The following is a 14,235-nucleotide window of genomic DNA, read 5'->3' as shown; positions in this document are numbered from 1 at the left end:
GTCAAGACCCAAGATCGGTTTATATGCCAGCTATATCAAAACATGGACCAAATATGGCCCATTTACAATACCAACTGACCTACACTAATAAGAAGTATTTGTGCAAAATTTCAAGCGGCTAGCTTTACTCCTTCGGAAGTTAGCGTGCTTTCGACAGACAGACGGACGGATGGACGAACGGAGGGACAGACGGGGGGACAGACGGACGGAAATGGCTAGATCGACATAAAATGTCGCGACGATCAAGGATATATATACTTTATGGGGTCTCAGACGAATATTTCGAGTAGTTACAAACAGAATGACGAAATTAGTATACCCCCCATCTTATGGTGGAGGGTATAAAAATTGCTTAACTTTTGCGAATTAATTTTTTGATATTTGTTTGCAGAGTAAAGCGATGCTTCTCAATGCGCTCATTCTGTTTAGTTCTTAAGAAATGAGCAGTAGTTTGTGTTGCCATTCTACACAGCTCCGACAAACTCCACATAATTTTACCATGAACCGATTTCATTGCCACCTATTGCTGGATATTTACCAATTAGAAGAATACTTTTTCTAAATCACTTTAGAAAGGAAGCACACCATTCGCCGCTTCAATAATTTACCACCGATCCTAAGTGCTGCTAAGAGAACATCCGAGACATTTATCTGGTGAGGGCTCGCGATATACGATGAAGCGAACCATCAGTCATAACCCCAGAATCCGAAACTGTATCTACAATTCAGTAGGACAGTCAACAAGTAAGCGAATGGATCTCAAACCTCAACCTCAAACCGATGTTGGATCAAGAACTAAGTATGTGGTCATCAGGAGTATGCCGAATCTAGGCATAACTATTACCTACTTTATACAGGTACCTAGGGGCCAAAGGTTAGTCAGAATGACCTGGGTCAATGTTAAGCAATACGCGGTAAGACCGTGGGCGATGAATGCGCATGTTGTACTGTGGAAAAATTAAACGTTAAGAAGCACTACGTTTAATTTTAGTGAAAATAGTATGACTTTCGCCACTATGGGCACACTTCTACAAAATACGGGATTCAAGTAAGTAGCGAAAGTAGGACATGTGGCAATTCCTTTAACAATGTCTGGTATATGTGCAAGGATTCCATAACAGTGCAGGAGATAGGGGAATCCGAGTGAACAAGAAGCGGGTATGAGTGCAGGTGAATAGTGTTTAGCATTGTAAGCGTGACATCACGGATTCCCTCTGTGAAGTAATAGACTGTTTTTCAGCGGGGTTTTTGCAAATGCAAATTTTGCCCATGAACATTCCACTAAGGAACAGGGGCAAACTTGTCACATATCAATGAGTGCAGTCCGATTCAAGTTTAAGCTCAATGATAAGGGGCGACAGTGCGACACCTCTTTGGAGAGAAGTTTAGCATGGCATAGTACGTCATAAATGTTGCCAGCATTAGGAGGAAAACCACCGCTGAAATTTTTTTGATGGTCTCGCCAGGATTCGAACCCAGGCGTTCAGCGTCATAGCCCGGCCAGCTAACCTCTGCGCTACGGTGGCCTCCAGCGGGGTTTTTGCAACATATTATTCTTCATACCCAAAGACACAATAAGTTCATTGGGAACAAGTAGGGCAGGCGATCAACATAACTCAATAATTTTAATGTATGGCAAGTATAAAAGTGCTAAGTTCGACCGGGCATTTAAAGCAGTGGTGGGCACACTGACACATTTGCACAGTATTTGCACCCAGCAGGCCGCGTCATCAAGATCTCTTAAAAATAAGCTGCATGACCATGTTAAATCGTTGAAGACATATAGCCCTACAAATCGTTGATGACTTTTTCATTTAGTTGTCTCGAAAATCATGCATGACATTTTAAGCGACATTGTGAAAAAACATGTCATCATATATCTTGGCAATTCAAGTGACAGGTCTGTTACAACGTCCTTTGGAGATCGTCCGTTTAATTCTAAGGAAGAAAAAAATTGCTGACTTGTTCTTAGACATGGTAAGTGAATTCGTCGACAATCAAATTTTATAACAGACAGTCTGTAAGACACGTTTATTTCATATTATAATCCGATCAGCACCATATTCGATACAGATGTTGACTTCTTATCCCTAAATTCCACAAACTACTGGCGACCACAAAGATAATTCGCGACCCAGTGTTTTAGGTCTGGCTGGAAGGACGGGTTTCATCGATGTCCTTGAATAGTTTGGAGGACCGTCCTATGACATGGCCTACAAAAGTGTTCAAAGACAGGTTGAGGACAGTTGTAACGTACTCGACTCCAGGTATATACAGATTCGTCAGCATCAGTCATCCGTGGATGACTTGGCGCCAGGAATGACATTTGTAACTTTGTCTACGGTAAATTTTGATGGCTGTCCATCGGCTGGGAGACCACGAATACGACGAATGGCACACCTCCTGCCCTTGTCACTTCCGAGGTGCACAATAAATTGACGGTAGAACAAACTCGCGCATCTCATCGGGTCCATCACAGGGTATTGAGAGGGATAGCTCGTCTAAACTGGTACCTTAGTAATATTGCTCCATGTGCTCCAGCCACAAATTGAGCTTATGTTCGTTGACTATCCTGAATATTTCCAGATAAAGATCGCTGATTCTGAGGTTATTGGGGCCCGTGCAACGAATCCTATCTTGCTCGTCTGCGAAAACCACTGCCTGCGCCGGGGAATTAAGAAATTGCTGAGACGATATTCTTAGACATCATTAAGGCAGCAGCCGCTCGTTTTCAACGTGCCCTTGGCAAATTGCTGAGGTCGCAGCTACTCCATAATCGGTATTAGTGTCGACTGATCCAATATAACTCTTTGTTGCAAATTGTAACGAAATCAAACAATAGATGCGGCTTTCGTGGGCTTAAGAGCCAAAGTCGGAAGATGTCAGCTATATTTAAATATGGTCCTTTCTGGACCATATTCGTTTCGTACCTCGGAGACCCTACATACATAAGGAAATTCAAGGGGATACTGATAGTGACAGGTCATAAAATCATGTCATATGATAAAACCTTAATGCGTATTTGGCTTGTCCACGAAGAGCAACTACTCCACAAAACCCCACAAGATATAGTCAAAAGTCATCAAATCACAGGACCAAAAAACCAAAACACCGAATGCATTCTTCAATATGTCTAAAATCACATATCAACCAAGACCCAAGACTAATTGAGGTAAAAAATTTCACGTATTATGGCTCGAATCGTTCGCCTTTGACGGTAACGGTAACATTTCTCCCACGGCCGCACAGTGGGATAGAACCGAAAAAAAAACAAGTAGAAAATATGCCGTTTGAAAACCGGTAAAAGTATCTTTTTGAAATTTGAAATGGTTAGAACTGAGGTGTAAGCGAGTAGGTAAGAGGTACCTCTACCCTCTTGGTTGGAGATACTTCTCACATGGCATATTTTTTACTAGTTTTTTTTTCGGTTCTATTCCACTGTGCGACCATGGGAGAATCGTTGCCGTTACCGTCAAAGGCGTTCTATCCCACTGTGGGCCGCCTTTGTAGCAAAAAATGGACCGAAGATATCACCCGCCTATAAAAGGCACCAAACTGTAGTTTTCCGTAATACATCGGTAACTCTTGTACGACATTTGGCTGTTGTTAACCCCAGATATGCGACAATTGTGCTTGATTACGTGTTCATTCAGTCTGAATAAAAGTTTTCGATAAAACAGTGGATTTTAGAGCAAGAATTTTGACAATAAATGTCGTGCAGTCGTTGCACGTTTGTGAGCTTCTCCATAATGAAATGGCAGAGTACACAGAACACTTTTCACTTTCACAGGCGACATTTGGACACAATTAGCAATCAGTGTTGCCAACCCGAAAAAAACTTTACTCATAAGCAAGTGCATAGACAAGTGCTAACTTCGACCGGGCATAATCATGGGAACCCACAACAATGGATTTTGCCAAAAATGTTTTACAAATAAATATTGTTGAAGGGATTGTGTGAACTTTATCCACCAAATTTCTGGCAAACCAGCAGAGCTTCTGGGGGCTGTTGAAAACTAATCAAGAGATCGGTTTTTATGTCAAGTTACACACAGATTTGGACAGTACTTATCATGGATGTTGGTAGGTGATATAAACAACCACTTTCAAAATGTCAACCAAAGCGAACAACAATGTTGCTTCCGGGGCCTTCAATCTCATATCGATTTATATGGGAGCTATATCAGGTTGTATACCGACCTGGACCAACTTACCACACATATTGGAATTCGTTGTGTCAAATTTCAGCCAAATCCAAAAATTGAGGCTTCCAGGGTTTTAAGAAATCAAATCCGATCGGTTTAAAGTATTTAAAGGGGCTATTTCAGTTTATGAATCGATCATACTTAGCACGGATGTTGGAAGTCATAACTAGAGTCTGGATTTTTATACAAAGTCGAAAATTTTGCACACATTCATGCAAAATTTAAGTTCTTAAGTCATTATGTGTTATATAAAAGTGTTGCGCTTTGTTTGTTTGCTTGTTCCGAATAAACTCAAAAACGGCTGAACCGATTTTCATGAAATTTTCACAGACGGTAGAGTTAGCCTCCCTGTGAAAATAGAGCACCTCATTTTGTGACATCCGCAAGGGGTGCGAACCCTTCCACTCACCACAATTTTCAACAACGTCACACCTCGGATATGGAGCATCGGTTTAAGTGAAATTTTGTAAGCCACCTTGTGGTAACCCAAAAACACAAAATTGGTATAAAACATTGGGGCCAAATAACCGAGAGGGACGCCCTACCCCAAAACCCACCCAAACGGACATGTATACCGATGAGGACAATATTGATATCAAATGAATGGTATTTAAGAGTAAAGAACGAACTTCATACAACAATCTGACCTCACGCGTCCCACCCCCAAAAACCGTCCAAAAATTACATGTTTACCGTAATTATATAAACATTTGGGGTCAAGTCCCAGGGGGACGACCACTCCAAAATTCACCCCCAAACGGACATGTAGGCCGATATCGGCAGTATTAGACTAAAATGAAATGTATTTAAGAGTAGACTATGAAAATTATATACAAATTTGGGTCAATTCCCTGGGAGTCGCTCCACCCCAAAATTATGGCCCAAATGGGAATGTAAACCGAATTGGGACAATATGGGATTCAAACGAAAGTTATTTGAGAGTAGAGTATAGAAATTATATAAAAATTTGGCTCAATTCCCAGGGAGTCGCCCCACCTCAAAATTATGCCCGAAATGAACATCTATGCGATTCTAATGAAAGTTGATTGGAGGCCACCGTAACGCAGAGGTTAGCATGTCCACCTATGACGCTGCACGCCTGGGTTCGAATCCTGGCAGGAACATCAGAAAAATTTTCAACGGTGGTTATCTCCTCCTAAAGCTGGCAACATTTGTTAGGCACTTTGCCATGTAAAAACTACTCCCTCAAAGAGGTGTCGCTCTGCGGCACGCCGTTCGGACTAGGCTATAAAAAGTAGGTCCCTTATCTTGGAGCTTAAATTTGAATCGGGCAGCACTCATTCAATTGTGAGAAGTTTGCCCCAGTCCCTTAATGGAATGTTCACGGGCGAATTTACATTTGCAATGAAAGTTGATTTGAGAGGTAAATACTAATATAAATAATTTTCAAATGTCAAAATGGGGCCGCTAACACTTATGGGTGTAGAAAAGCACAATGAATGTCAAAATTTTAATTTTGCAATGAATGTCAACATTTTAATTTTGCATAAAAATCAGGACTCTAGTCATAACTGAAGCCTTTGCGCCAATTCAGAGGAAAACTGAAGCCCATAGGAGCTCAAGAAGTCAAAACCGGCTTATATGGGGTCATATCCAAATCTAGACCGATATGACATACTTGCAATCCCCAACGTCCTATGTAGATCAGTAAGATGTATTTGTGCAAAACTTCAGGTGAATATCTTCCTTGTTGTTGTTGTAACTACATTTTCATGTGGAGGTGGCGATTCCCGTCAAACTCCTGCAGATGAGCAAGTTCGTTACGGTGCAAAGGACCGATTGCCGCAGAAACAGGGTGGCCATTGTTTATGTTGACAATTGTTGGCAGAGTTGCATTTTGCCATAAAATAACGGCTTTGACAACCATAAAAAAAATACCCACCTTAATGAATGACAGAATGGTTGGTTTCTTTGTTTCTGTATCCTTACTTCAGCTTTTCCTTTATTAGTAAATACTTAAATAGAAAAATATCTAAAAAAGTATAGGCTAGGTTAGGTTGAAAAGAGGGTTCGGCCAAGCCACTATGGACATACACCTAAGCCAGTAATACCAGTAATACTAAAAAGTAACCTCGAAAAAGAAAATCTAAGTTAAGAAATAAAAAAAGTATAAATTTCGGCAACCCAAGGGGTAATTTTTTTTTACTTACATAAAAGTTAAACACTTATAATAATGACAAAACCACATTTGTCTACTCATTGTGCCTTTTCAACAGAATGCTGCTTCGATCTTGCACGAATATAAGTCTTGTAATAGAAATTCGAAAAGAGACCCATGATGCAGGCGTTATTTAAAAATGCAACCCACAACCATGGTATGCTGACGTTGCATTGATTACTAAAGAACAGCGGCAGGCCGTAATGAATGGCTAACAAACCGAATTGTAGTAGCTGCAGTTGGGTTACCATCTTTTTCCATTTATTTAGATTGATGTTTGGTTTCAAGGATGCCAGCAGATAGTAAGTATACATAACCACATGAATGAAAGAGTTGACAACACCAGTAGCGGTGAAATGTGATGCTAGACAAAAAATTTAAGAAATTTTTTTTAGTATTAAGTTTATAGTAATGAAAATATTTTTTTATTTAGAAAAAAATTTCTATGAAATTAAATGTCATAGAATACGCTATGGTACTAAATTTCAGCTGAATTGAAAAAGAGTTGCGCTTTCTAGAGGCTCATAAAGTATAATCCGGAAATCGCTTTATATGGGAGCTTTTTCAAAAACATGGACCGATATGGCCCATTAACAATCCCAACCAATCTTCATCAATAGGATGTATTTGTTCAAAATACCATGCGACATGCTTTATTCCTTCGAAAGTAAGAGTGTTTTTCACAGACAAGTAGATAGGCAGACGAACGGACTTGGCTAGATAAACTTAAAATCTCATGGCAATCTTCTTCTTGCCATGCCTCAGAACCATATAACAAAACGGGTCTCTTTTCTCGTGTATGGGACATAGTATGCTGAGGTTCCAATCATTGGGTATGCGTTTTTTTAGCCAGATTACGCAGACAAGCTGATACATACGCCTTATCAGCGTGTCGCTTCCAATCTTAAATAGTTCAGCGGGTAACTTGTCGGCTCCTACTGCCTTGTTGTTCTTCAGTCGGGTTACTGCTGCTTGGACCACATTCTGACTAGGAGGTAAACATTCTATACCATCATCAAGGATTGGTTCTGCGGTATCCCCTTCGCCTCATCGTCGGACACTAGGTTAGATTGAAGAGAGGGTGCAGATATTAATCCGCCCCATGCCACTATGGACATGCACCTAAGCCAGTAATCGGCTGGTAGTGCGGACACTAGCAGTTGGGTAAAATGTTCTTAACATATCCTCAGCATGCATTCTGTATCAGTTACCAGATTTCTTTCTTGATCTCTGCAGGAGTATGTGCCTGCACCAAAGCCTTTGGTTTGATGTTTATTTCTTTGGTAGAATTTTTGGACTTCATTCTGACTCCTGTACATCTCAATTCGCTTACACTCACGTCTTTCCATTTCCTTTTTCTTTCTGCGGAATAGACGTTTCTGCTCTCTCCTTTTCTCCCGATACCTCTTCTTAATCTGGCGCGTTGCTACTGATTGCAGTGTTGCTCTGTATGCCGTATTCTTGCCTTCAGTAACATATCGACACTCTTGGTCGTACCATGGATTTCTTGGGGGAGGCTTCCAGTACACAAGTACGGATTTCGAGGCATTTTCCATGGAGTGGGCAATGCTATCATTTTGTCATCGGAACAAGTAGTGCTTTCATCAATCAATTAGGTCAGTCGAGTGAAGTATGCCGTTGCCTGGTGTATTTCCAGCTTTTCAATGTCCAGCTTCCGTGCAGTGTCAGATCGTACTTTCCTCGCCATGTTCAAACGGGTGTGAAACTTTGCTGCAACAAATTGATCACGTTGTGATAGATGGAAGGCATTTATCCAGCGTGTTAGATGTACGATTGACCCGTGGAGAGAATATAGATTTGAATCTTACATCTAACACGCTGGAGGAATGCCTTCCATCTATCACAACGTGATGAATTTGGTTCCTCGTGTTTTGATCGGGTGACATATATTTTTATGTTGAAATCTGGTGCTATTAACTACCATGTTTTTTGCCGCCGCAAAATCTATCAGCCTCAACCCATTACTGAACGTTATCTCGTGGAGGCTATACATTCCGACTGTTGGACCAAAGATGTCTTCCTTCCCTATCTTCGCAGTAAAATCTCCCAGAACGATTTTAATATCATGGGCCGGGCAGCGGTCATATTCTCTCTCTAGGCGCTCGTGGAAAATATCCTTGGTCTGCTCGTCCTTGTCTTTTATCGGGGCATGAGCACAAATAAGGCTGATGTTGAAGAATTTGGCATTTATGCGGATTGTGGCTAGCCTCTCATTGAAATATTCTCTTTAAAGAACAGTTTCTTGCAATTAAGTTTTGAGAAGAAATTTCATAAAAACTTCGAAATTTTTCTATAGTGAAAACCTCTTTGCAGAAAAATTTCTTAAAAAACTTATCTTCAGAAAAAAAAAAATCCATCATCTATATTTTCTATAGGTGTTTTATGTTGATCTTACCAAAAAGTTGTGAGCCATAGGAATGGGTTGCGGATACCATCAATATATGGTGATAGACATGTAGGAAACTTATTTGATTAAACTTTTTTCGAAGCAAGAAGAAGAACTGAAAAAATATTCATATTTTAATTTCTTAAAAAACAACAACAAAATGCATGCCATTCTTATGTACCGTATCGAAAAAGTCCAAATATTTTGATATTAGATATAGCTTAATTGGCCTTGTTAAGCCCATTGTGGCTGGCCTTACATCCTGTGGATTGTATCCTTCACACAGTAGATTAAAATCGGATCTCCAATAGCTATAACGAGTCATTTCATAGAAAGCAAATAAATTGAGAAGAATTTGCATGACATTGTAAAGCCGCATTATATGGTCCACATTGTAGGGCTTTCTGTTCTTCATGAATTGTGGTCCAAGTTTCAGCACCACAAGCATGTAAACGGAGAGACAAGCGAACATCAAAAAGGCGCTGCCAAAGAAGGGGTCTGCAGTAAGACGTTTGTCTGTAACATTAAAAAAAATTTTAAAACATGTAAAAAGGTGCTAAGTTCTGTCGGGCCGAATCTTATATACCCTCCACCATACATCGCATTTGTCGAGTTCTTTACCGACATCTCTTTTTAGGCAAATAAAGGATAAAAGGAACGAATGCTATGATATTGGAGCAATATCAAGTCATGGTCCGTTTAGGACCATAATTTAATTGATTGTTGATTGAGACCGTAGTTAGAATTGCGCCCTTTAGGGCCTCAAGAAGTAAAATGGAGAGATCGGTTTATATGGGAGCTGTAGCTGGCTATAGACCGATTCGGATTATATTTGATACGTATGTTGAAGGTTATGGGAGAAACCGTTGTACAAAATTTGAGCCAAATCGGATAATAATTGCGCTGTCAGGAGGCTCAACAAATCAAGATCTCATATCGGTTTATATGGCAGCTATATCAGGTTGTGAACCGATTTGAACCATATTTGGCACAGTTTTTATAAGTCATAACAAAACACGTCATGCGTCAGACAAATCTGGTAAGGATTGCGCCCTCTAGTGGCTGAAGAAGTCAACCGATTTATTTGGTTTATATGGTAGCTATATCAAGTTATAGACCGATTTCAACCTTTCGCATAGACCTTTCTATTAATTCATATATTATCCCGCTTGAACTTAAGTACACGTCCTTATAAAGGGTATTAAGTAGGTGGGCCGTTCCCAGACTCTGTCCCAAATGCGTATACCAGATTTGTAGTTAACTCTCAAAAACCTTTCATTTGATACCCTTTTTGCGACGTTAGACATTCATGCCCGTTTTGGGGGATTGGGAAGGCCCCGTGGACACCTCGCACCAAATCCTTATAACCGTTGTGTACTCAACTGCACTTAATTGAAAATCATAACTGAACAGCACTTAGAGGCCACCGTAGCGCTGAGGTTAGCATGTCCGCCTATGACGCTGAACGCATGATTCGAATCCTGGCGAGACAATCAGAAAAAAAATTTCAGCGGTGGCTTTCCCCTCCTAATGCTGGCAACATTTGTGAGGTACTATGCCATGTAAAACTTCTCTCCGAAGAAGTGTTGCACTGCGGCACTCCGTTCGAACCCGGCTCTAAAAAAGAGGCCCCTTATCATTGAGCTTAAAACTTGAATCGGACTGCACTCATTGATATGTAAGAAGTTTGCCCCTGTTCCTTAGTGGAATGTTCATGGGCAAAATTTGCATTTACTCAACTTCCAAACACCCTTCATTTGATAGCCATATTGTTCCAATCGGTAAATATGTCCTCGGACCAAATCCTTATATCCGCAGTGTACTCAACTTCCAAACACCCTTCATTTGATAGCCATTTTGTCCCAATCGGCAAATATGTCCTGTTGAGGGGTAGGGGGAAAGCCTCAGACATCAAGGAACAAAATTTTTTATCAGCATTTTACTCTACTTTAAAATACCTATAATTTCCTATCCATGTTGTCCGAATCGGTTAATATGGGGTTTTGGGGCGTGAAAAGGCCCCCAGACACCATGGAATTCATTTTTATGTCAGATTGGTACTCTACTTTTAAATGCCTTTCATTTGCTACGCATATTACCCAAAGCAGTAAAAGTGTCCTGTTGGGTGATATTTTTGGGGGGTTTGGGACCCACCCCACCCCCCATACTTATGGTGACATTTTAATGTCATGTTAGTACTCTACTCTTAAATACCTTTCATTTGATACCCATATTGTCTCAATAGTTAAACATGTCCGTTCGGTTGGATTTTGGGAGGGGCGTCCCCCTAGCTTATTTGACTCCAAAATTAAATACCAATTAAAAATTTCGTGTTTTTGGGGTACCATGAGGTGGCATAAAAAATCGGTGCATTCATCTACGAGATCTGACGTTTTTGAAAATTGTGGTTAGGGGGAGGGTCCTCCCCTCTTCGAATATCAAACAATTTAGTACCCTAGTTTCACCGAACTCTACCATCTGTGAAAATTTCATGAAAATCGGTTCAGCCGTTTTTGAGTCTATACGGAACAGACAAACAAAGCGCAATATAGTAGAAGATATCAGGTTACAAACCGATTCGAACCATACTTGCCAGGATTGTTGAAAATCATAACAGAACACCACTTGCAAAATTTCAACTCAATCGGACGACAATTGCGGCTTCTACGGTCTCAAGAAGTCATATCGGGAGATCACTTTATATGGGTGCAAATACAAATGTGAACCGATAAGGCCCATTTGCATCCCCAAAGGTCTACATCAATAGGAAGTATTCATGCCAAACTTTAAGGGGCTAGATTTACGAGTTCGACCGCTCTCGTAATTTTCACCATTTCATAGAAATTTTCTTTAAAGAGCAAATTTCTTCTAAGAAAAAAAATTTCTAAACAATTTTCCGTAAAGAGAAAAATTTCTAAACAATTTTCCATAAAGAAAAAAATGTCTAAGAAATTTTCTCTAAGAAATTTCTTTAGAGAAAATTGTCTAAGAAATTTTCTCTATAGAAAAAATTCTAAGAAATTTTCTCTATAGAAAAAATTCCTAAGAAATTTTCTCTAAAGAAAAGATTTCTAAGAAATTTTCTGTAAAAAAAAATTCTAAGAAATTTACTCTAAAAAAAAATTTTTAAGAAAATTTTCTCTAAAGAAAAAAATTCCAAGAAATTTTCTCCAAAGAAAAAATTTGCAAGAAATTTTCTCTAAAGAAATTTTCTCCAAAGAAAAAATTTGCAAGAAATTTTCTCTAAAGAAAAAATTTCCAAGAAATTTTCTCTAAAGAAAAAATTTCCAAGAAATTTTCTCTAAAGAAAAAATTTCCAAGAATTTTTCTCTAAAGAAAAAATTTGCAAGAAATTTTCTCTAAAGAAAAAATTTCCAAGAAATTTTCTCTAAAGAAAAAATTTTTAAGAACTTTTCTCTAAAGAAAAAATTTGCAAGAAATTTTCTCTAAAGAAAAAATAATTAAGAAATTTTCTCTAAAGAAAAAATAATTAAGAAATTTTCTCTAAAAAAAAATTTCTATGAAATTTTCTCTAAAGAAAAAATTTCAAAGAAATTTTCTCCAAAGAAAAAAATTTTTAAGAAATTTTCTCTAAAGAAAAAAATTTCTAAGAAATTTTCTCTAAACAAAACATTTCCAAGAAAATGTCCAAGAAATTTTCTCTAAATAAAAAAGTCCAAGAAATTTTCTCTAAAGAAAAAATTTCCAAGAAATTTTCTCTAATAAAAAAAATCTACGAGAAATTTTCTCTAAAGGAAAATCTTCCAAGAAATTTTCTCTAAAGAAAAAATTTCCAAGAAATTTTCTCTAAAGAAAAAATGTCCAAGAAATGTTCTCTAAAGAAAAAATTTCCAAGAAATTTTCTCTAAAGAAAAAATTTGCAAGAAATTTTCTCTAAAGGAAAAGTTTCCTCTAAAGAAAACATTTCCAAGAAATTTTCTCTAAAAAAAAAATCTTCAAGAAATTTTCCCTAAAGAAAAAATTTCCAAGAAATTTTCTCTAAAGAAAAAATTTCCAAGAAATTTTCTTTGAAGAAAAAATTTCCAAGAAATTTTCTCTAAAGAAAAAATCTTCAAGAAATTTTCTCTATAGAAAAAATTTTCCAGAAATTTTCTCTAAAAAAAAATCTTCAAGAAATTTTCTCTCAAGAAAAAATCTTCAAGAAATTTTCTCTAAAGAAAAAATTTTTAAGAAATTTTCTCTAAAGAAAAAATTTCTAAGAAATTTTCTCTAAAGAAAAAATTTCTAAGAAATTTTCTCTAAAGAAAAAATTTCTAAGAAATTTTCTCTAAAGAAAAAATTTCTGAGAAATTTTCTCTAAAGAAAAAATTTCTAAGAAATTTTCTACAAAGAAAAAATTTCTATGAAATTTTCAATGGAATTTTCTCTGAATTTTTTTCGAGTTACCTATACGAAAGTTATCCAGTGTCTCCATTACCGGTACGATGGTTAATCTTAAAACTTTCATTATGATTGAGTTTTATCAGAGAATTGCGTTCAACAGCGGCTTCTTCTTTTGAGTTGTCTTCCTTATGGCGATAAAGTTGTACGACTGAATTGTCGAATGCCTTTTACATCTATTAAAAACCTCCATGTCCAGACAATTGTTTTACATTGGATATCATATTTTTTTGCTAAGTCTGCATAATAAGCTTGCATTTGAATATTAGCATAATGTTTGCTTTACACACTCATAGAATGGGAGAAATACTAATCTATTGTAGTTCATTCCATTCGTAACTCCTCAAAGTATTGAACGACTTCTCAAAAATAAATACTGTTGATCATCTTGGCATTCTGAGTTGATTTGGTCAGGTCCATCATTGGAGATTCTAAATAGATCATATATTGTAGATCGAAATTTTGTCGTATATAATCCGAATCCCTCATTGTATTTCTTAATCCTTTTGAAAACTCAATTTTTGCCCGATTCGGTTGAAACTTGGTACGTGAAGTTCTTTCGTCCCACAACCACACAAAATACCACTTATCTATGGAGGACCTACTTTGTAGGTCTATAAATAGATATAGCCCCCGTATCAACCCAACTCTCGATTTGACTTCTATAGTCCTTAAAAGCCTCCAACACTAAACGATTTGGTTATTGAAACCTAGGCATTTAGAGTACATTTTCGCAGAATCCTTGATGATGGGCAGCCAAATTTTGGCCAGGCCGAACCATTTCATGTCTATACACCACAAATGTGCCACAGGGTATTATAACTTTGTGCATTTGTTTGCAAAGCTAAAAAGTGGAAGAGTTATTTTCGCCTGTCTTTCTGTCTGCATGCCTGCCTGTCAGACAATCCTTCCGTCTGTCTGTATTCTTGTAATCAAAGTACAGGTCGCATTTGTTATCCGATTACCATCTAATTTGCCGATGTCAATCTTTTGGCCCAAGGACGAAGATTATTGATTTGGGAAAAATCGGTCCAGATATATGT

General features: G+C 38.0%; 2 protein-coding genes across 2 annotated transcripts in view; both read right to left on the bottom strand.

Annotated features, from left to right (window-relative positions):
• LOC106085708 (elongation of very long chain fatty acids protein F-like) overlaps positions 1–14,235 on the bottom strand; it is a 103,630-nt gene that overhangs the window by 26,912 nt on the left and 62,483 nt on the right. The window lies entirely within an intron of this gene.
• Positions 6,412–13,503, bottom strand: LOC106084777 (elongation of very long chain fatty acids protein 7-like). Its single transcript, XM_013248692.2, has 4 exons — positions 13,199–13,503; positions 8,973–9,307; positions 8,801–8,906; positions 6,412–6,748 (listed from the first exon to the last, which is right to left on the bottom strand). The coding sequence occupies exons 1-4, from the start codon at positions 13,257–13,259 to the stop codon at positions 6,423–6,425; spliced, it is 828 nt and encodes a 275-aa protein (XP_013104146.2). The 5' UTR covers positions 13,260–13,503; the 3' UTR covers positions 6,412–6,422.

This window comes from Stomoxys calcitrans, chromosome 3, assembly GCF_963082655.1.
Source record: "Stomoxys calcitrans chromosome 3, idStoCalc2.1, whole genome shotgun sequence".
NCBI lineage: Eukaryota > Metazoa > Arthropoda > Insecta > Diptera > Muscidae > Stomoxys > Stomoxys calcitrans.
The sequence above is the reverse complement of the archived record's forward strand: the minus strand, read 5'-3'. Positions and strand labels throughout refer to the sequence as shown.